Source organism: Sphaeramia orbicularis, chromosome 19, assembly GCF_902148855.1.
Source record: "Sphaeramia orbicularis chromosome 19, fSphaOr1.1, whole genome shotgun sequence".
Classification (NCBI taxonomy): Eukaryota; Metazoa; Chordata; class Actinopteri; order Kurtiformes; family Apogonidae; genus Sphaeramia; species Sphaeramia orbicularis.
The window spans coordinates 32,661,610-32,685,627 of NC_043975.1; the positions used below are offsets into that span (position 1 = coordinate 32,661,610).

The 24,018-nt window shown below is 37.0% G+C and overlaps 1 protein-coding gene across 1 annotated transcript; it reads left to right on the forward strand.

Annotated features, from left to right (window-relative positions):
• The first annotated feature begins 5,282 nt into the window (after positions 1-5,282).
• cmn (calymmin) lies at positions 5,283-23,993 on the forward strand. The gene is made up of 53 exons (XM_030163254.1): positions 5,283-5,327; positions 5,409-5,462; positions 5,558-5,617; positions 5,707-5,757; positions 5,848-5,892; positions 5,986-6,036; positions 6,669-6,716; positions 6,822-6,866; positions 6,942-6,992; positions 7,156-7,206; positions 7,331-7,381; positions 7,497-7,556; positions 7,707-7,775; positions 7,850-7,897; positions 7,982-8,047; positions 8,145-8,195; positions 8,296-8,343; positions 8,455-8,499; positions 8,670-8,711; positions 8,826-8,867; positions 8,946-8,993; positions 9,078-9,158; positions 9,247-9,294; positions 9,711-9,767; positions 9,863-10,315; positions 10,879-11,172; positions 13,803-13,856; positions 14,133-14,183; positions 14,283-14,327; positions 14,451-14,501; positions 14,586-14,645; positions 14,743-14,796; positions 14,910-14,948; positions 15,060-15,095; positions 15,294-15,332; positions 15,471-15,515; positions 15,641-15,679; positions 15,767-15,823; positions 16,000-16,068; positions 16,254-16,295; positions 16,929-16,994; positions 17,087-17,155; positions 17,378-17,446; positions 17,579-17,650; positions 17,722-17,784; positions 17,872-17,937; positions 20,648-20,695; positions 20,784-20,846; positions 20,937-20,975; positions 21,093-21,131; positions 21,280-21,555; positions 23,179-23,235; positions 23,339-23,993. The coding sequence occupies exons 2-53, from the start codon at positions 5,444-5,446 to the stop codon at positions 23,341-23,343; spliced, it is 3,537 nt and encodes a 1,178-aa protein (XP_030019114.1). The 5' UTR covers positions 5,283-5,327; positions 5,409-5,443; the 3' UTR covers positions 23,344-23,993.
• The last annotated feature ends 25 nt before the right edge of the window (positions 23,994-24,018 follow it).

The following is a 24,018-nucleotide window of genomic DNA, read 5'->3' on the forward strand; positions in this document are numbered from 1 at the left end:
CAGTTACAAATGTGATGTTCAGCTAATGACCAGGTTTGGTAAGGATTAGAGTGAAAGGAGCTGCAGCACAGCCATGCAATGCACTCGAACCTGTTGTCAGACTGCATTGATTCTTTTTTTTGCCTATTCCCCACATCCCTTCACATTTTTCACACTGAAAACTGTTTCCATTTTTTATTTCCTTTATCAGATGTGTTTTACTTTCCTCTCTTGGGTCCCCAGTAGGTTATGTCAGCGCAAATTACTCTGAAATCAGTTACAATTTTGATTTTCTGCCATTTCTATCCATTTCTCTGCTATATGTTTAACATAAAATTAAAATAGCAGATTAAGATGACTTATTACCCACTATCTGTTTAAACTATACATTTGCACAATATCAGATGTATATAAATATGGTTTACATTTTGGATAAATCAGAGGTATCCTACTGGTAAAATTAAATGTTGAATCAGATATTGGTGACCAGGTGGGGGAATGTATAGTAATTTATCCATGTACAGCTGTACCTATATGTTCATTATAACAGCCATAAAAGTAGTTGTCTTGGCATGGCACATCAACATAAGCTATGCAGTTTTGGGTTTTTTGTAAAAAGGAATGCATTGTGTGTACATTTGTGGTGATACTAAATATGTATTTGATGTAATTTTCCATCTTAGATTTTTCAGTTGTAAAGAGATTTTTATTTCTTCATTTGGAAACAGGAATAATTTAAATTGCACCCTTGTAGAGCACTTGCAATATAAATAAAAAAATCTTTAAAAAACAGTTTGCCAAAATTATTAGCACTAGTCTAAAAATTTTGCTATTTCACACTTGTTTGTTTGCGCAGACCAAATTTTCTTTGTCTGCAGATTTAATTTGTCTTATTCTGAGGTCTTTGTTTCTGTCTGTCCTCAAAATCATTTTGTCTTTCACTGCTGAGACTGTAATGGTTATATAATGCCTAGTGTGGGCAAACGTTTTAATTATACTTGACTGCTTAACTCACAGCTGAGGGTGAATTTTGGATAGTAACGTCCTGCACATGTACAAATGTTTCAAACACAATGAAATGTGGATTATTGCAGGTAAACATGAGCAGGAGAAGCTATCAGTACAGTCAGTCCTGATGTAACTCAGGTTTCTGCAAAAGAAATGCATTTTATTAGACTTCAGGGTCACTTAAATTGTAAATGATTAGGAAGTGGGTTGGTTATTTTGACTGAGTTGGGGGTGGGGCTGGTTTTAAGGAAGGATGGGCATTTTCATTAAGATTAGATTAAATCATGTTGAGAAGGAATGCAGTGGTCCAGACAGTGAAACAAAATCAAATGGTTCAGACATGCATGTGTAAATTTGTAAAAGGAATAAAAACTTCTTGATCCATCTGAAACCAGCTGGAAATGTTTGTAATGGTTATTAAACTAAAAGCACTAGCTCTTCCTATTCATTAGGTGACTTTGTAGTTATTTTGAAAGGTTAAATAATTAAGGACTGAAACCTATAGATGAACCTATGTTTTTTTTGGTTTTTTTTTTTATTAAACTCATTGCAATACCCACTTCTCTTTAGGATTATTTAAGGCCTCCTGGCTTTGGTATATCCACATCTCTTAATCATCAGATGCACTGAAGTGTTTTTTAACCCCTGCTCAAATCGCTCTCTGTGCTCCAGCTGTCAGTCTGGCTTTGTTTGCAGTTGGTTGCCAAGTGAAGTTGTATTTCCAATGCCAACTATCCTCTGATGCCAACAGTTGGCAGACTCCACTGGCTCTTTACCAAACACTGAGTCAGAACTATGTTCACCAGCAGCTGCTCATAACAGCTGCACACATCTGGGCAGACGCACTGCAGCATTAGAAGATCCCTGCTCAACACTTTGGCCATAAATTATTTTACAGTTACAACACAGTGTCATGTTAACATCCTGAACACCACCCTTCACTAAACCCAGTCCTCTTCAGCTCTATCACATTTGTGCAGCCAAATAAAATATTACAGCACATTTTAATGAATTATTGTCACTAGTGTGGTTGAAGTACAGTATAGAAGCAAATGAATTGTACAAGTGGACAAGATGGAGGGTCAGATCATTTTGCACACCATCCTAACAGCCCAGTATAAAGAAGTGTGGGAGGTCAATGTTGACCAAAAGTGATATTAGATTAAAGATCTGTTGGTATATGTATAAATACTATGTGACCTTTGATCTCTGCAGTTTGGTACATTTTCCATTCAACATACTGCAATTGTCGCCTGTGCCATATTCTTTTTACAAGCAAATATAATTCTCTCACACCAGTCATTCCTTTGAACGTGTTTTTAGACATTAAGTAACACTCCTGAATGATGGACAAATAAGAAAATGACTGAAATGATTTCAAAATAATTACAAGTTAAAGAAGAGATGCATTCGTTACCATCTGGTGAAAAGTTAGACAGATGGTTTGTCAATGGCAGCAGAGGTGGTGACTGAAGTTTGTTGAGAAGCCAAGTATGTGAGAGGTCTGGGCGAGCTGTGAGGCGAGACGTTAACCCCTCCTTGACCCCATAAGAAGAGGATTTGGACTTTGGGTGAGGAATCTATGTGGAAGGTGAGAGATCTTTCTCTTTTTGCCCACTTTTTTTTTCCCTTAAAGTATACAAGGGGCCACTCAGCCTAACTGTGTTTGTGTATGTGTGTCTAGGATGAGACCATGGAGACCTCATGGACTAAAGGAGACACGAGTGGAGACTGAAGCTCGCTGACTTGTATCACCCATTAAACTGACCCCATTGGGAAATGTCAGTGTCCATTCATAAAGCTGATAGTAGTTAATAGTAAATGGATTTATTTTGTTTTAAAAATATTACTACAGTACACAAGCATGCAGTTGTTTTTTTTAAACTCCAATGAATGTAATGCAATATTTGACTTATTTTTCGATACTTGCATGTCTTTTTCTGTGCTTGGACTGCTCAATTGTGTTGTGCACTGGTGTTCCTAGTCTGTGATGATGACAGTTTTCATGTTATATTTGCTATGTTTAACATGGCTATAACTCATTTCAATATTTCAAAGTGCATGATATTTCCAGGGGTGACGTATTTGTGATTTGCAGCTGTGCCTGACATAAGACACCATCTTTTTCTAAAATACAGCTTATAATAAAGTAGCTATAAGATGTATTTAAAGACCTCGTCAGCCAGCTAGTTACATACACAATTTAAATAAATTAATGATTGTAAATCATTGCAACATCTGTCTTTGTTCAGTGCGGTAAAACATCCACTGTCCAAAGTTCATCAGTCAGTGTCCAATCTGGTGAACTCCCTCTCTTTGCCTCTGCACCTCTCCCTTAAGTGCTAATGTACTTTAAGTGCCCAATTATTTAGTTCGTGTGTGTACACCTCGGGTGCCTCTGCTAACAAGACGGGGGAGGATCTGGACAACAGGAGCATCTACAAGCGGATGAAGGAGGGACGCCTCGGACCAGAGTGTATATTAGACCCTCACAATCAGGGGGACTTGCCCACTGCAGAATATCCACTAGTGCATCCTTATCTTCCTGTTGGGTCTAAAACATTTCTGGGCTGCTCTTTCCTTTAGGTCCATCATGTTGGGGCGACTACTACTGCAGAGTGTGGTGATCCTTTGGCTGGTTCAGACAGCACATACAGGGGGTGAGTGTTCCAAGTGCAGACATGAAGGGGTTCAGTCAGATTATGTGTAAAGTAATGTGTTGTAAATCAGCATCAGAATATGAAGTGTATTATCAGTGAAGTCTGTCTATGCTCCCCTGTGGAGAGAAAACTTTCATGTCTCTGTCGTGGGATGCAAAGATGCTGTAGCCTTTAGTCATCTGAAAGCTTTGATTTTCTAATTTGAGTTGATATCAGTAATATGTCTTTTTTCCATGGATGGTTTCATGTGCATCTTATACTGGCAGATATAGTTAGATTTCAGTTTGAGACACATGAGCTTTGCTGCTATGGTAAAAGTCAGTTTAATTAATCAGTTTTTCCACTAAAATATCTTGTAAGGTGTAATATTCTTCCTCAGAGTTAAAGTTTTTTTGCCGGAATGAACTTGGGTCAAACTTGTTTTTCTTAGTAAAAAAAAATTATCCAGAACTCAAAGTAAAATTAGTCCAAACTAAACCTGGCACAACAGGTACATTTGGACATGGAGTCTGACAAATATTTGGATCGAAGCCTCATTTAATGTTTATCCTTTTTACCCTCTGTGGTTTCTCTTCATTTATTGATGAAAATTAGAATATTTAACAGTTTGTTTGTTTTTTACATCACTGAACTTTAATTATTGTCATTGTTCTTGAAAGCTTGTATGGACTGATTGCAGTATGTTAAGACTCTGAAAGTACCTATTTTACTAGCCTAATAAATGTCTGAACTGCCGTTTTTTAATGTTTTGCATATTCTTTTCAAATTGAACAGAATCTGATTCTAGAAGTAGGTTTCTGTAAATTACTGCCAAAATGTGTCATGTAAATGATTAAACAATAAAAATTAAGTAAATGTTTTAAATATTACAAACTGCACATTGGTATTATTGGTACTGTTTTATTTTTCTAACAATACAAATTGTGTTAATATCCTGCCCGTTTCATGGCAGTGAGACAACCTGCTACAATCCCTGAATGAAGGACAGATGAGACAAATTTCAGATGTTTGGGTTTGCCTGTCGAATTTCAAACGATCATGTTAAACTAAAATCTTAGCAACGCTTGCTGTGTAGCTCTTAAGTGTGCTCAGCCGTCCACCAGGTTTTCTTGTTATGATGTGAAGCAGCTATATATCTTATTTTTTTCTTTACCAGAGCTCTCAGTTCTTGAAATCAAAGGCAGCTCAGCTTCGGTGGCAGCAGTAGTCTAAATTTAACATCCCTCTGTGAGAAGAGATGAGAGTGGTTTTTACTACTTGTACACAGTCACTTCATTGACTCCGGGATTGGCACTTCCCAAAAATGTTCGTCAGCACTCTGACTCAGCAGGACAGTGGATTTAACAAAATTTATTGTGCAATTTTAATGTACAGACAGACTGGAGCGCTACTTTCGGCAATGAGTTATTTTGTGTTTTTTGTGCAGTCAAAACAGATTATTATTACACATGTTTTCAGATTTAAGATTTCTCCACTGATTTATTATCAGTATAATGACAAAGAATACGGAGTTTCTAAAGGATTGTCAAACAAACAGATGACTGAACTTGTAATCAAATCAAAATATATGTGTGTTGTTTGACTGTATTGCTCTGACTGCAGTTTTACATTAGATATGCTGTTTTTAAGGTTACGGTGCTGTATCTGGAGTGTCCAATGGACAGGGGCCACAACCTAATGGTAAATCTATCACTTTTTGTTCACGCCATCTTTATGATACATACAACCATTAGTTTATAGATGATGTTGCATTTGTTCTAGGAAAAAGACCTCAGAATGGTGGAGGTGTAGGAAGAATGCTCATGCCATCCAAAGGTATGGTCATGGTATGGTTTTCCTTGTGCTTAAAATATGTCTGTTTCTCTTTTAATTGAATTATATATATATATATATTTTTTTTTACTAATAAGGTGTGGGTCAAGGAATGGGTGCACAGAATGGATATGGGGGATATCCATCTAAAGGAATAGGTGAGTGATTTCAGATTGTGAACATAAATGTGCAAATCTGCTTTGATGGTTTATCTCATCTAATGTCCTTTTTTAAATGTTTCATTCAGGCAATGGGGCAGCAGCTGGAGTTTCAAATGGAAATGGAGCAAAATACAACGGTAAATATATTTCCATCAACTCACGTTTAAAATTAAAATTTGTCATATTCTTATTTACATATTTTCTACCTTATATACAATCTATTTGAGGCTATGGTGCAGCAGCTGGAGTACCCAATGGAGCAGGAACAAAAGGTAGGTTCATGATGTCCCTGAACTGGCTCCATTTTAAACACATCATTCTGAAGATCCTTCTTTAATGAATACTTTGATGATCTTTCTTTTAAGGCTATGGAGCAGCAGCTGGTGTTGCTAATGGGCAGGGTGGCAAACCACAGGGTAGGCATCATATGATAGACATGAGCAAGAATTTGAGGTGAAAAAATATTTTTCAATGAGAGATGAATAGTCCTGGAAAAAGTAAAAGTCAGATCATCAGTTGATTTAAAGCAACTTGTTTTCCCATGAGCTGACATATCAGAGGCAGTTTAATGATGAGATAAGATAAGACTTTATTGATCCCACCATGGGAAAATTTAACAGTATACAGCAGCAATATGCAACACACCAGTGCAAAAGAAAAGGCAGGTAGAAATGAACGTTCTTAAAAGTATAAAAATTTAAGGATAAAGTTTTTAAAATATTGACATAGAAACCTCAAATGCCACCAGCAGTAATAACTGGATTTTTTCTTTGGGTGCAGCAAGTTCAACCAACAGATGGCAGCAAAAGCAACACTGTCTACCAGTTTTAGTACTGACAAAGCATTAACAGAAACACACAAAATAAAACAGTCTCAGACAAGACTGCAAACTGTCACTTTTCACTATTTGGAATTAACACTATAATATACCTACTAATCAGTAAAAGTCCTTTGAAAAACTCAATCAGTTTTTTTCTTAGTCATGACCTACTATACCACAGCATATTTTACTAAAACACCTCTCCACCTGTTTATATTTGTCACATAGGAGGAAACCCAGCTGTTTTACCAAATGGAAATGGAGCTAAATCTAAGGGTATGTGTCGCATGGATCTGTCCACTGGGGAGAATCATAATAGTTATAGTAATCAACTTAATAACTCTGTACTATATAATAATTATGCTGTGTTTTTGGTTGCAGGAAATGGTGCCCAAGCTGGACCAATGAATGGACAACAAACTAAAGGTAATGGATGAAACCTGTCACATTATATTCTGTTTTGCACATGTCCTGAGTAACATAATTTATTTTGCTTTGGAGGATACAATGCCCAAGCTGGCCCATATGGTGGACAACCAACTAAAGGAAATGGTACAGTATTTAAAAAAAGAGAATTGGATCAGAATTGTGTACAAGTTTGGTTTTTATGATCACTTTTGAAGCTCTAAGAATTGTGTAAAACAACTGTAGTCATTAATGGTGTATTTGATGTTAATTGAAATGAAAATAGCTTCCATTTACTGTGTGTTTGTAGGTAACGGTGCATATGGTGCAGCACAGAATGGAATTGGAACAAAAGGCAATGGTAGGATGTTTTAAGCAGCTTTACTCTATGACTTCAAAAGATTTTTTTATGATGCCTTTAAAATGTGATGAATATTTACCTCAGTATTTAAAAATGTGAGTTCGTATTGATTTGTGTTCTTCAGGTCAAAAAGCCACAAGTGGTCCAAGCAACGGCAATGGGGCAAGGCCCAGTGGTAAATGATGTACAATAAAGTGTTATCGTGTTAGTGTAAAGTGTTATGCAGTAAATGGGGGTGGGCAGAATGGGTTTAAAACATATTTTTGCCTTTTTGTCTCTGTTTTCAACAGGACACGGGGGTGCTGGAGCTAAACCCATGAAGGGATTTGGTCGACCATCTTATGGAGCAGGTATTGCATGTTTTATCCAAGATATCCTGACATTCCCTTGACCCACCTTTTTATATATATATATATATATATATATATATATATATATATATATATATATATATATATATATATATATTTTTTTTTTTTTTTTTTTTTTTGTAATTTAAGGCCCGTCTGTTGGGATGGGAGCTTCCAGAGGTGTAGGAATACCTCAGCTTGCAGGAAACCAAGGGGCAGGTATATAAAGGCAAGTACAGTACTGCAGTCACTGTCTAAATACTCTGTTAACAGTTGCTTTGTTTTTCTTCCAGCATACGGTGCTAATGGTTATAATGGATATGGAGCTCAGCCCATGGGAGGTGAGACATGCAACATTCAGACATTGTCATCACTTGCAGCCTCTAATTTATCTCTTTGTTAATATCTTTATTGTATGTACAAAGGCTATAATGGTGGTTTTGGTTCGAGGCCTCAATATGGAAATGGAGGAATGAAGGGACCAAAGCCAGGTGAGTTCAGATGTTATAAAGCTGGTTAGTTTCTTGTTTTTCTGCACGTCACAGAACAAATCTCTGAATGCCTCTGATATTTTTCTTACACTTTCAGGATATGGTAGTGTAGCCGGTGTTGCAAATGGACAAGGAGCCAAACCCAATGGTACATTTTTAAAGTAATATCTTGCATATTATGTCATTCTAGTAGGATATCATAGTTATTGATTACAGATTACAAAATGATGATGGTGTGAAATTTAAAGGTTTTGCTGGAGCCCGAAGCCCCAATATGAATGGAGCCCTGCCAAATGGTTGGTGAACAAGCAAAAAAAAAATTAACTACATTCAAATATTATATTAATAGTTTTGCCATTATAGACGGTGTTATATAATTATCAGTGATTATTGTTGTTTGTACAAAGGTTATGGATATCCAAATGGTGGAGCTGCTAAGCCAGCAAAAACAGGTAACTGTGTTTTACCAGTTTTGCAAATAGAAATCTTTGATTTTTATTTTTTAGTTATTTTCATAAGTTAATTAAATAGCACTCCACACTCATACCACTAATGTCAGACCCATAAAAGATGAATAACCTTAAAGTCTTTTAATGTCACTGTACGCATGCATTATTTTTAGGGTATGGCGGCATGCCAAATGGATATGGTGCCAAACCTAAAGGTAAGACTGTCACTTTATTTGTGGCTCTGTTGAGGATGTCAGAATGTATTGTACTACTTCATATAAACCCACATCAGACTGGGATTTTTATCCAATAACACATGTATTTAACAGGATATGGAGCCACCAGAGGCGGTGCAATGAGACCCCAGCCAGGTATTACTGCTTGAACCTGTCCCAAACTTTATATGTTTTGACATGATCTGGATCTTTACTAGTGTATTTGATTCTAAGGTTATGGAAATGGAGCTGTTCCCAACGGCTATGGAACTAAACCCAAAGGTAACAGAATATATTTAGTGTTTTATTAGTTGTTTTGTCTGACAGTGTCAAAGTGTGCTTATGTGGTTTGATGTTTGACTTGAGGTTATGGAGCTGCAGCCGGTCCAGGAGCTGGAGCTGGAGCAGGACCTGGTGTTACCAAAGGAAATGGAGCCAAATCCAATGGTGATCTCGACTGAATATACTCATTTTATACATACTGTGATTACTTTATTATCAACAGCCCTGCTCATTTCTTAAATTTTCCATGAAGGTCATGGAGTTGGAAATGGTGCTGCACTAGGAGGATATGGACTCAATGGTACAGTAGGTTTTATGAACCAAATCAAAACTATTTATTCAGAAAAAAAAAAAAAAAAAAATCATATATCTCTGTGCTGAACTAATCCAATTGGGTTTCTTTAACTTGATAGTGCATTATCATTATATGTACTTAACATTTATAGCTTTTAAAAATATGGAAGAAAAAGTACACACTCAAAATCTGAAAGTATCCAAGTCTGACTTGGATCGTTGCATGTCTCTTATTGAAGTTGGCAAAGCAAAATGTTAGTAAGATAGATAATACATTTGTATAAATACAGAAAACATGGTTGTTGTGTCCACCCTGAAACACATTAAGCTCTGTCTTCACTCAATGTTTGTGACGTTGTTTTTCATTGTTTGCAGTTGCAGTTTCTGTGTGCATTTGTTTGATGATAGTGTTGTGTTTTTTAGGCTTCGGTGTCCCTGCTGGTGTACCTAATGGACAGTTTGCTAAAGCAACCAATGCTGGTAATATTTTTATGCATGTTGTTTGGATCAGCTGTCATATTTGTTCTTAAATTCTATTAGACTTTAATTTTGACAAAATATCTCTATGTTTTCAGGTTATGGCATGGCACCAAATGGACAGGCTACAAAAGGTGCAGGTGTTTCCGGTGGACAGGGTCTAAAAGGTGGAGTTCTCTCTCTTGAGCAGCCAAGTGCCGTGCCAGAAGAAAATCTTGGACCTCAGCAAGAAATAACTCAAGACGTAGGACCTGTAGGACCCATTGCACCCGAACCGACTAGTGGCATCCTTGTTATGGTGACACAAGAGAAATCGCAAAAACTACCTTCCCCCGTGTTACAAGGAAAAAGCTACAAACAGCCACTGCTCATCCCTCAGGCAACACCAGAACCAGGACCAGCTATTTCTCAGGGTCCAGAACTTGCACCCGAATCCATACCTGAGCTAGCATCCTTGAGTCCACGGGCCAAAGGTCCAAAGGCAGTTACATCTGGACCTGCAGTTCCTCAGAGTAAAACAGCACTAGAGCCAGCAGTGGTCCTTCCCCAAGGCAAGTACTTCAAACCACAACCTGTGTGAGCACAAATAACAAGAACCCAGCAGGGGTCAGTGTATGACATAATATGAAATGATGAGGTGGCTGTCGGTTAGGTCAGTCAAAGCTAAACCCTGTCATATTAAGTGGTATTTTTTCCTAGATTACAATTGTTTTGTTTTGTTTTGTTTTGGTTTTTTTTTGCAATATATTGTCATTTCCCAGTAAAATATCTTGCTACTAATCGACTTCTTCCAGAAAAAGCTGAGTATTAAGAGGTAGCACAATCACTCATTTTTTTTTTTTTTGTTTGAAAAAAACCCTTAATTTACCTTGAATGAAAAGACAAAGCAAAAATAGTCCTGCTTAAGATAGTCAAGAACAAGATATGTTCAGGCATTAAATTGAAAGTTTTTGGCCCCAGTGGCTCTGCAGTCATTACCACCACTGGGTCCACTTTGGTGACAGGTAAAAACAATGCACCAAGCACTCATTACCGCCTGCAAACATACTCTTAGCATATGTGCCTGAATTTATGTCAAATGTATATAAATGTTTATAAAATATATGGCCTCTAGGTTATGTGACTGGAAGTGCTGTGCCTGAGCAAAAAGGTGCAGAGGCAGATATTGTTGTGGGGGTAAACACCGGTGAAGGGGAAGCGGCCCCTGAAAGCGCCAAATCCCAGAAAACCAAAGCTGTCCCTGAAACGGTGGCAACCAAAAGCACAGGGATCATCACCCCCGAAGAAACGCTGGCAGTGTGGGCGCCGGAGGTTTTACCAGAAGAAGCAAACCTACAGAGTCAGCCTGAGGCAGGACCTAGAAGGTCTGGGGTCAAAGGTCCTGCTGCAGGGAAAACTGGGTCAACTGGTAAACTTAATCTTGATATAGGTGTGCTCCCTAGTGGTGTATGCGTTGCATGTGTAAGTGGTCACTGATGTGGTCTTTGTGTGTTTGTCCTAATATAAAGTCTGCAGAGATAGAGATCACTGTGACAGGATTCATCAGAATGTCAGATTCAGACTAACTTCTAATATTATGGCAGTCTAAATACTTTTCCTGTCATTGCAAATATTAGCACTGATAATGTAGACCTCCTTGAATACAATGACAACAAGAAAAGCACTCGGAGAGTGCAGACCTCTGCCAAGGCAGATCAGTGGGCCCCCGTGCACTCCCCACCCCCAATCACCACCAAAATTTTATCATTTATTCCTTGTGCCAGTATCAACATTTCCTGAAAATTTCATGAAAATCGGTCCATAACTTTTTGAGTTATCTTGCTAACAAACACGCAAACAAACACACACACACGCAAACACACAAAGCAAAGCAATCACAATACCTCCTGGCGGAGGTAATAAGTGAGAACTGCCCAGTATTAACTCTGACTGAATCCTGGTCAGTCAATGTAGTTATTATTGTTGTCTTTTTGTTTGTTTTTCATTTTATGTGTTTTGTGCATGTTCTCTTTAGTGTAATTTCTTTTGTCTGTTACAACTGTCACCTGATCTGTGTCAGTTATGAATAATCAATGTGTTTCCCTTCAAGCAAAAGTTTGACATTTCCGGTTATATATTTTAGTTACATCACCTGTAGATACTCATGTTTGTTAGCTTATATTAAAATAAAATCCATCACTGATAACATGTTTAATCTGGAACAAAATCAAAATTCAAATAGGATTGCTAGGTGGATTTTGTTTATCCACGTTTTGGTCTTTATGCTAACCTAAATTAACTAGTCGTTGTTAGACGTAAGTGTGGTGGTATATTATCTTACTTGAGGGTTCAGTGTGTACAAGGAGGGACCAGGTCACCTCCTCATAGTCTGCGATGTTGCACTTCCATGTTTCTACAGTACCTCCAAGCAAACTTCCTGTTTGCTTTTCATTTTACGGTGGGTGGCATCTAGCGATGAGGTGCATTGCCATCACCTAGTGTTTGTGTGTGGGTTAGAGATACTATCTCCTTTAAAGTTCACCATGGAAAAGCACTTGTTGGTTCTGTCCATTCTTTAGCTAACTCTCGTAATAAGATAATGATGGTCTGGATTGAATACATCCATGGTTCAGTTTTATTTATAGAGCCCAATATCACAACAGAGTCACCTCACAGGGCTTTACAGAAATTGTTGAATGATTCAAGTCTATATACATACAGTCATTTCTATGTAAAGGACCCTGGGTGGATTTTCTGCAACAATCCTCCTGCTGACTCTTGCATTCATTTTTGACCCCCTTCTGCTCCTCTTTGTTAAAAAAATTCAATCGACTACTTTTGTAATTCAAGTTTTTATTTGATTTTGTAACCCAGAATTTACATGTTTTACATTCACATGCACATATAACATTGTACAAAATTGTTTTTCTATATTTCTTTTCAGAAAAGAACAAAACAATCTATCTGTACAATTGTTTTTCAGTGTATATCTCCAGCGTCTTCCCTTCTTGACCCCCCCCCCCCTTTTTTTTTATAGTAAAACATTAATAATAATAAATAATAATAATAATAATAATGATACAAACAACTAATATAGTAGCTAAACAACAGTGGGTGTCATGATTTGTTCCTTTTCAGTGTTTATAAAGTCCATCCATGGTTTCCAGCATTCCTCAAATTTGTCATGTTCTAGTCTCAAAGCAAATGTGAGTTTCTCCATCAGGGAAATTTCTTTAATGAGCTCTATCCAGTCTTCTAATGTGGGTAAATTGCCAGTCATCCATTTTCTAGTGATTACTTTCTTGTAAGCAACCAACAAAATATTCAACAGATATTTTGTACAAAATCCTGTTATACAGTCTGGTTGTTTGCCGAAGAACGTATTTTAAAAATTTAAAGGAAACCTTGCCCCAGTCACTTTATCAGTGCTTCGTTTTTTTTTTCTCCCAATAAAGAAACAATTAAGGACAGCTCCAAAATACATGATGGTGATGAGCCTTATTCATTCCACATAACCTCCAACAAGATGTGTCCGCATTTGAATCTCTCTGTGCTAGTGTTCTAAAGAAGCGAACCACACATTTCCATGCAAATTCCCTCCAGTTAAGTGAGAACAATCGACTACTTTGAACAGACATCTGGCTCTCAGCACAACACAGACTCAAACACAAACTGAATGTAGGCACACATGCAAGTGCAAATCTTACATAGACAACCTGTATCCAAAACCCCCAGAACAGTTGAACTAAACACAGTAGGGACAGGTGAAGTGAGGGGTACACACACTGAACCTTTAACTCCCACTATTTCCCCATGTCTACTATGATGTGGAGCAGGTTTGAAAATGTCCATTGCTTGTCCTAAAAGTGTGACGTTTGTTTCTGTACTGTGTTGCCTTTGCAGTTTTAGTGTAGGTGTGGCATGTACTGCATGAGATGAATTTTAAATTAATCCACTGGCGTTTTTTTCTTCCCGTTGTTGTTTTTGTTGTTTAAAACTTGATTAATTGCAGTAATTGCATGTGGATAATTTCTAATTTAATGTGATCTGTTTGTTCAGAGAATGGAGGAAGAGCTACGTCAAAGGGACAGGGATCTAAACCAGCCACACCGGGTAACATTTAGTCTAATTTCTTCAGACAATCAGAGCAGCTTCAATTATACAGCATTGTTTGTTTTATCGGTTTGTCTAAAAAGATTGATAATGCACTATACTGGAACTGATATCATTAGCTTTTTTTAAGAGACAGAAAATCAGGATACCACAAAATTATCAGTAACATTTTTGCCGAAGGTTTTGTAATACTTAAACTCTATTTATTTAACATGTTTATTTTTATCTTGAATTCTTGAATTGATCTTGTGGTACATGTTCTCACGGCTATTCCAGACTGTGGACCAGGAGTACCAAATGGACAGTGGATGAAAATACCCAGACCTGGTAAATAGTGGTTTGTACTACATATATTGAGAATAAAACAGATATTAAAGGAGAGGATGAAAACTAATCCCACTGTTTTTTTCCCCATTGTCCTTTAAGGTTATAACACAGGTTTGGGAGCATCTGCTGGTGCACAAACCAAAGGTGCATTTTCACTCTATTCATAAAAACGCAGTGTAGTTTACAGATACAGCATTTGCAGATGTTGTCTGATTAAACTAATTGAAATATTCTTTACTGTGTTAAAATGCTTTAATTTGTTCTCAGGTTACGGAGCCGGAGCTGGTGTTCCAAACAGATTTGGTGCAAAGCCCAATGGTAACTGTATTTATGTGTTTAGGGGTATGAGGTGTTTAGGGTGAGCTCTTTTACTGATTACGACCCATACTGTTTCATTGATAGGATACGGAGCCAGTGCAGGGGGATACTCAAATGGAGGAGGAGCTAAAGCATCCAAACCAAGTAAGGACTCTCAATATATTTTAACAATGTTATGTTTAGTTCTTAAAATATTTATTAAGGTGAGGAGAGTATTTGATTGAGTTTCATTTGCTCTAAGGTTATGGACCAGGAGGATATAGTGCCCCTGGACAGAACAACGGATATGGAGCTGGTACATATTTACTGTTTTAATTATTTACTGTCCATGACTGTGCTTGCTCAGCCATTATTTTAACTCTAGAAAATTGCAATAGGTTTTAAATTATGTTGTCTTTTTGTGTCCAGGTCTTGGATATCCGTATGGAGGGAAACCCAAACAACCTGGTAAGTCTGGTAATCACATTTTTTTGACTCAAGTAATAGTCTTTTAGAACATAAGAATAACAATAAAATGAAATGTAGACTTATTTATGATCATACTCTATATGTTCTTAGGTTACGGACAAGGAGCGCACCTTGGAGCTGGATATGGTAATAGAAAATTCAGATGGAGGTGCACTTTAAAAGGATAAGTTTACTTCTGCTGTGGGATTGAAAGAGTTTAGAACCAGGACCAGCTGTTTCTCAGTGTTCAGAGTTTAGGCCCAAAACTGAATTGGACCATGGGAAAAAGCATTTCTTTATTGTACAATCTGTAGGGTTAATGCTTAGATTTTGTCTTTTTCTCAGGAAATGCAGGTATGGGTGAAGCAGGAAAGTCTAAATCAGGTAAGCTTTAATGTTTACAATAGTTCATGTATGTATATGTATATATGTTAAGTCCTATTTGCAAAGTTGTGTGCTGTATTTGCAGCCCACTTTGCTAAATGTTTTTGCACTGAAATGGCTTCCGATATGATCTTGTAGGATATGGAAATGGCTATGGGGCTGGAGTGCAGCCTGACTATGCCAGTAAGTAGCATAAGTTTTTTAGGTAATAAATATGTTTTTGGAGTCACTGGGTGACAAATAAATCTGTTTAGCAATTTAATTTTGTGAATTAAAGCAAAAAGTCAACATCTCACTGTTTTGTCCAGGTCTTGACCAAGGTGCAGCATCTGTTGGTCGCAAATCAGGTATAGTATGGTTTGGACGTGAGGGTTCTCTTGAGGTTAAATGTCATATAAGGTGAAAAGAATTTGACTGGTTCACTGATTTGACAGGTAGCGCGAAACAGACTCCATATAACGGAGCCCCTATGGCCCCTGCTGGACTAGACGGTAAGACTGAGCACCAAAGATGACTATGAACCTAAATGAACATGTGTAAACTGGAGTGATTTCTGTTGACTTCATATCTTAGTCTGAACCTGCATGCACACATTAGCAGTGTTTTCATTTCAAAGGTTACAAGTCAATGGGCTGAATACACAAACATTTCCCTTGTGCCTATGCAGGAATGAGTCAGTTTCAGCCTCAGCCTGCTGGACTTGGACCAAATGGAAAATTAGGCAGCATGTATGCTGGTATGTATGTGCAAAACTTTTAGTAAAACAAAAAAAAGGGTGGATTAGACCCACATTAGATGCTCCATTTTTGTGGACAAATGCACAAAAAATGTTCCAAAGTATCTACTGTACATGAACGTGACTAGAAAACCAAATTTTACTGTAACTATGAATTGTTTTGTTTTTTAATTTCAATGTTACAGGAATGGGAAGTCTGCCTTTTGGTGGTCAGAGCCCCAAGTACGGTGAGTCCTTGGTTGTGTTCTGTTATTACCCCGCCCTCCTGAAGGGGAGGGAAGGGGTATTGTATTTAGTTTGGTTTGGTTTGTTAGTTTGTTTGTGTGTTTGTTTGTTAACACTCTAGCAGCAACACTATTGGTTGAATTCATACCAAATTGGGTGTATAGATTACCAGATTACATGTGGTTACATTTTGGGAAAAGTAGGTCAAAGTTCAAATTTTTCATGAAATTTTGATTTTATTTTTTACTTTTTTCTTCTCCCATTTACTTATAATGGGTGACATTTCAAATGTCCATAAAAACGTCAATTTTGTTTCGATTTACTTCAAACTTGGCACATATGTAGAGGCAGTTGATGTGCTGACATCACCACATGCATAGACATGATGACATCAGCTGGATTGATGCCAAGATAAGCTACAATATGTGCAAGGGGCGGGGTTTGTGGTGCCAGGCACCGCTTGTACTGCATTTACTAGAGCATAGGTCAAAGTGTTGCATATCTGATATCTGTGCAGCATTAGTTTTTTTTATGTGAAGAAGTCTAATGTAAATTTGAAACTCCTGAAAACAAGTTAATGTACAGCATTAACGCTGTTGTTTCCTTTTTATAATGTATATTTCACTGTGGTTCAGGCATTGGGGGCATGCAGTTTGGTGGCAAACCCTCCAGTACAGGAACTAATGGTGCAGGAAAATACGGTATATCTGTTTTATGAATACATGCATGTATCCAAACATGTATTTTGGATTATTTTTTCTGTTTCTAATGTGTTGATTTTATTCATTTGTAGGATATGGTGGAAGCCCCTATGGGCCTGCTGCTGCAGCTGGTGCTGGCAGTAAATCATCTGGAAAATACGGTAAAAAAAAATTGTCTAGAGCCATAACTAAAACAAGTATTACGCTGCATTTCAAAATAATGACAAGCAAATAATTGATGAAAAGAAAAGGTTTAAATTAACTGTTCAGAAAATGTAAGACCCTTATGGAATCAAAATCAACAACCTACACTCGGATGTTGATATAAATTGTATTTTGAGGACCATGCGATAATTTTGTATTTTTCTCATTACTATTTGCAGGATATGGTGGGTTCCCCAATGGAGGGCAACTTGGTTTGGGCAACAATGGAAATACACCCGGAAAATATGGTAAACAATTTGTTCTGTTGCCATTCGATGGTCAATGAACACACATTACATTTCACTCATGGTCCTCTTACAGTTCCTCCCAAGAGTTTCATATCAGATTATAATTTCTCCCCTTCCTTTTTATTTCTCCAGGTTATGGAAGAATGCCTTTTGAAGCTCAGACAGGTGCCCTGAGCTCTATGGCCAAAGCTACCGGTCAATATGGTACAAACAAAAAACAATAAAGCATATTTGTGATTTGTTGAATCTGGTGTAAACATTATTCTTCTTCCCAGGATCCTCATATCAGCCTGAACCTGTTGGAATGGGACCAAATGGAATGCTCTCGGGAAAATATGGTGAACTTCATCAAACGTGACAACCCCTTTGTGCATGCCTTCAGATTATTGATTTGTCATAACTCATCTCTATATCGATCTGCTTAGGTGGTGGTGAAGTCCCCTATTCACCTCAGGCCTTTAGTAGTGAAGCAAAATCTGCAGCGAAATATGGTACTTTTTACGTTTCTGTTTTGTTCTCCATTTAATAATAAACTTACTCATACATTAACTTATATACATATATTTACACCATACTGATTCTTTCTGACACTTTATGCACATTATATATTAATTAATTAATTAATTAATTAATTAATTAATTTTGGTTTGTACATCAATCATTGCACTTAGTACATTAATCGTAATAAACATAAAAAATCCACAAAAGGAATAGGCTAGAAGCAAAAGCTTTTTTTTTTGTTGCCTATCCTTTTCACCCGATACACTGCTTACATCAGCTTAAATGTGCACAGCATCGAGCATTCACACCATAATAAAAAAATGAACAACAAAAACGTGTCTACCATCTCAATTCAATATTCCTAAATAATTTTAAACTTAAGGCACTTTTTTTCTTTTTTTTTAACTTCACCAAAGGAGTGAATAACTTAAATGCATCATCAGGTCCATTCTATAATTTCACACCCACAACCCCAGTTGGTCTACACTTCACATTTGTCCTCACTTTAGTCCACTCTGAAATGTAAAGATCTCTGAAATTATAATTACTCTCTTAATTCCAAAAAACACGAATGTATTTGGGACAATACTATTTGTATCCCTCATCTTCCATATTCAGACCTGATCAAAATCTTAAGACCAGTTGAAAAATAGCTAGAATTTACCTTTTGCACATTTGGATCTTAATGAGATTTTAAGTAGAGCTACAATATACAAAAGCAAGAAGGGGGAGTGAGACAAAAAGCACTTTGAAAAAGTAATTTATTGAAAACAACAAGTAAACTGAAATAGGCTGTTTATCAGCTGATCAAAAGTTTAAGACCATCGCTCAAAAAATTACAAAAAACTCTCCAAACCAGAACAAAGAATTTCCTCAGTAGGACTCAGTAATGAGTAGCTCCACCGTTCTTGTTAATCACTTCAAAAATTCGTTTGGGCATGCTTGATGCGAGTGTTTCCAGGAGGCTGGTGGGAACATTGCTCCAAGTGGTTAAGATGGCTTCACGAAGGGCATCAACTGTCTGGAACTGATGGCCATTTTTATAAACTTCCCTTGCCATCCATCCCCAAATGTTCTCTATGGGATTTAAATCAGGGGAACATGCGGGATGGTCCAAAAGAGTGATGTTATTCTCCCTGAAGAAGTCCTTTGTCAAGCGAGCATTGTGAACTGCAGCGCTGTCCTGTTTTTAAACCCAGCTGTTACCACACAGACGAGGGCCCTCAGTCATGAGGGATGCCCGCTGCAACGTCTGCACGTAACCAGCCGCCGTTTGACGACCCTGCACCACCTGAAGCTCCAGTGTTCCACTGAATGAAAAAGCACCCCAGATCATGATGGACCCCCCTCCACTGTGCCGGGTAGAAAACATCTCAGGTGGGATCTCCTTGTCATGCCAGTAACGTTGGAAACCATCTGCACCGTCAAGGTTAAATTTTTTCTCATCAGAGAATAAAACTTTTTTCCACCTTTCAATGTCCCATGTTTGATGCTCCCTGGCAAAGTCTAAACGGGCAGTTTTGTGGCGTTGTAGGAGACGAGGTCTTTGAATTTGTTTTTTGTTTTTGAAACCCTTTTCCTGCAGATGCCGTCTGATGGTTATTGTGCTACAGTCGGCACCAGTAAGGGCCTTAATTTGGGTCGAGGACCGCCCTGTGTCTTGACGGACAGTCAATCGGATCCTCCGGCTCAGCGCAGGTGTAATTTTTTTTGGGTCTACCACTTGACTTTTTTGTTCCATAATGCTCAGGATCTGTCAAAAAATTTAGAATGACTGTCTTACTGCATCCAACCTCAGCAGCAATGGCACGCTGCGAGAGGCCTCGCTTATGCAGCTTGACGATCCGACCACGTTCAAGAAGAGAAAGCTTCTTAGCTTTAGCCATCAGGAGGGCATGACCGCGTGAATGCCCGACAGAAAATGAGAATTTTGAGCAGATTTTGGCTTTTATAGCCTGCGGTCTTAAACTTTTGATCAGCTGATAAACAGCCTATTTCAGTTTACTTGTTGTTTTCAATAAATTACTTTTTCAAAGTGCTTTTTGTCTCACTCCCCCTTCTTGCTTTTGTATATTGTAGCTCTACTTAAAATCTCATTAAGATCCAAATGTGCAAAAAGTACATTCTAGCTATTTTTCAACTGGTCTTAAGATTTTGATCAGGTCTGTACCTATTTAAAAACAATTTTTATACCTCTTTTTAAATTATATTTATGTTTGTGCTTTCCTTTATCTCCTGCTCTAGATATCATACTGTTTATCATGTATCCTACTGCTATCTTTGACTGTTCATACTGTTTATCGCTGACAGTTTTGCACATTAATATCTCACCTACCTCAGGCAGTTTTGCACATGCTGTATGCCATTTACCTCTGACAGTTTGCACAATTACCAGGTGTTGCACATTTATGTAAATATATATTTTCCTCTCAGTAATAGTAGTTTATATTTTTAATTTTTTTTTTGCTATTTTTCTCTTGCATGACATTTTTAAAATGCCACTTTGTTTTGGTTGTGCAACTCCTAGTTAAATGATTCTATTCCAGTTTTTTTATACTTTAATGCTCATCTTAAATTCTTGTGGCATTCAGTGTGGACGGCAAAGTAAGATTTTCATTGTACTGGGAAACCTGTTTCTTTACTGTACACATGACAATAAACGCTTTGAATCTCAATAAATTACCTTTAATCTCGCAACAGGTAACCAAGGACAGTACAAGTCACAGCCGCTCGAATCTGCATCTACAGGTAAATCTGGTGGAGAATATTTTGTATTTTACATCATTATTGTTTCTGATTTTTCTGGCAAACTGCAATTATCGCTCTTTTGTCTCAGAGACAGCAGGTTTATCGTACGAGCCCCATCCTCTTGAGCCAGATACAGCTGGAAAATCCTATGGTTAGTATTGCATAAGGAAAAAATAACATTTGACAAATTTGCTGCACAAACAAAATCAATCTTATAGTGTTTTTTCTCCTGATCTCTCAGTGAAAGGAGAGTTGCCAACTTCAGCAATTGCAGCTGAAGGTGAGGGGGTGTCCATCGATAAATATGGCAAGTATAATGTGAATTTCTGCAGGTGTAAATCTGTCTGTTCTGGCTACACTGAATTTAATTAGTCGAGGTGTTATTTGTCACTTTCAGAAAATGTGGGATACATTAATGGACAAGTGCAGCCAGAAGGTAAAGACAAAAAATGCTGATTCCATGTGAAGGTTTTGATTACATACATGGTGCATAAACAATTCAACATAACACTGAAATCTTGATTTACCGTTACATAATCTTACTTTGGTCACATGGTCCTATATTTCTGATCTCTCTCCCCTAGTTGTTGCATTTCCTGCAGCTCCAACCCCGTTCCCCACATTACCTTATCCTTCCGCCCCATCCTATCTGCCTGTGGAGTCCTTAACGGGGGATCCAGCGGGCGCTCAGGACCTGCCAGATCCAGCGGGTAAAGCCAGCATCACCGTCAACTCTGCACCCGCCACTGAAACACAAGCTGTTTCTCAGGGGTCTGAGCAACCCGATGACCTTCTGCAACAGCAGCTGCCTCATCAGATACACATTCAGCAGCATCTCAAACTGCATTTTCACCCACAAGGCAAGCACAGCACAAAATGTCTATAGTTTACTAGAAGCACTAGATTCGAAGAGCAATCAGTAGACAGTATGTACATAATATACAGGATAGATTTTGGTGTGCTATAAATAGACTATACAGATTATATACTATATGGATTATTATATACAGATTAATAAACATTGCAATATACAATATTAAAGTGGTAGAGACATAATGGACATATTATATAGGTTTATATACAAGTGGCACAATATATAGATTGAGGTGATATTAACATACTATACATACTCCTATACAATTAAATACTATGAACATACAGTCTTGGGAAAAATTATTAGACCACCCCTTGTTTTCTTCAATTTCTTGTTCATTTTAATGCCTGGTACAACTAAAGGTACATTTGTTTGGACAAATATAATGATAACAACAAAAATAGCTCATAACAGTTTAAGTTCAGAGCTGATATCTAGCCATTTTTCTTGTTTTCTTGATAATAACCAAAATCCCATAAGTACTTACATCAATAGCTATAGCATTGTACTGACAAAAACAGTGCTTTTATGCATTCCATGTTTTCTTTTCTGTCTGTTTTAGTCACATGATACACCCAGGAGTTAGTACTTGATTGCATAACCATTGCTTCTGATGATTTTGATGGTCTAATAATTTTTTCCACAACTGTATTCTATAGGTGGATAATGGCTGAATAATGGCATGATAAACAGATTGTGATATTAACATACTATACAAATAAATACTGTAAACACATTATACAAGTGGATGACAGACCTGTGGGTTATGTGTGCAAAGAATGAGTGTCCAGTGTAGACAAAAATACTAATACCACAATGTAAACTACTAGAAGTGATGCATCTAATACCTTAAGTGAAAGCACAGAAGTATTATAAGCAAAATGAAGAGTCAAAAGTAATTGTGCAGTAAAATGGTCCCTATATTCCTACTATATATATATCTGTGATTAAGTTTATAGCTATAGATGTTTAAGGTTAAGTTCATTTCAAGGACAAGTTGTAATCTCTAAAATCTAATGGTGCTTTAATTTACAGAAAAAAAAACCATACTCTACATTTATATGATAAATTATATCAGTATATGTTTTTAATGAGCTCACAAAAACAGGCCAGTTTTCAGTTCGGTGATAGTGAATGTTTTCCAGCCAATCCAAGAGAATTTTTAAAGAATTTACATAAATTAAAAAGAAGGATTTTATTATCTCATAAAGCAAACAAAATCAACACTAGAAAGGAAGGCTATAAAAACAAAAATAGAAAAACTGAGAAAAGCTCAGACAACTGTAGAGTAGAAACTACAGTCTTTATCTCTGGTTTGTAGAGGAGTAAAAAAATAAATCTAAAATAAAAGATGTATAAAGCAGTTATAAAATCCAACTAGTTTTATTTAAATTACTTTATTTGTACAGCACTGCAGTAAAATGTTCAGTTACATTACCCCATTTATCAATCATGTAACAGATATAAAAGTGTTATTAAAACTCCAGAGTCCTGAAAATGTTAAATTCTTCCTCTAAACATGTCAAACATTTCAATCTGGTTATATAAAAAAAAAATGGTTAAAGCCAAATAAGCCCATGCTGGTTTCTGTTTTCTTTTTTGTTTTTAGGAGCAAAGAATGGTAAATATGACTTGAATGGCTTCTTTGGAAATGGTGGTTATAAAGGTAAGAAATGCTGATGTGGAAATAAATTATTTTTAAATGTGACAATATTAGATTATTTCTCTATCAACGTATTCATCTTTATCCTACATTTGTTTCTGCACAGGTTAACCCCGCTGACAACGACAAGTATAATCCACTTTTCTGGCATTGTATATTATTTCTGAATGTTTCTTCTGATTGTACATTAGTTTTATTTTCTCCTGACCACAAATACTCCTTGTATTCATATTTTTGTGTTTGTTTATAAGTCAAGAGATGAAACATTTTAAGTTTTTGATTTGTTAGGTGTTGCTGTTTCTCCTGTTTAGTGCATTTTTGTTTGCGTCCTACATTACCTTTTGTCCTGCACTTACTGCTCGCTGTACATGAGAAGAAATGGTTGTCAAAAATGTGGGGTTGCCTGCTGTGTTAGGTCAGTGTTTTGATTGAATCAGTAATATTTGCCTTAGTGTTGTCAAATCAAACTGTTTCTGTGCAACTTAATTCAGTCTAATTTATTTGGCATGGGAGTGACTTTTTTTTTTTTTTTTTACTACATGTGACAATCATCTGTTTATTATTGTACAGAGTTTTAATGATTAAAATCAGTTGGAGTGAAAAATGTTACATGTGTTTTCTGCATGCAGTAACGTTAGAGAAAGAGAAAACTCCAGCTGAAATGAGGAATACACTGGTGCCAGTGAGCTAACTTTAGTAATGAAGGCTATTACCTTTTTAACTAGTTGTAATCTCTAAAATCTAATCTCAGATTATCCTCATTTCACTATAACTGCAGATGAAAGA

Coding starts and splice junctions, on each gene's coding strand:
- cmn (XM_030163254.1), top strand. Junction 6,717..6,821: donor AAATGGAGCTAAATCTAAGG/GTATGTGTCGCA, acceptor TTTTGGTTGCAG/GAAATGGTGCCCAAGCTGGA. Junction 21,556..23,178: donor ACTGCATTTTCACCCACAAG/GCAAGCACAGCA, acceptor TTTTGTTTTTAG/GAGCAAAGAATGGTAAATAT.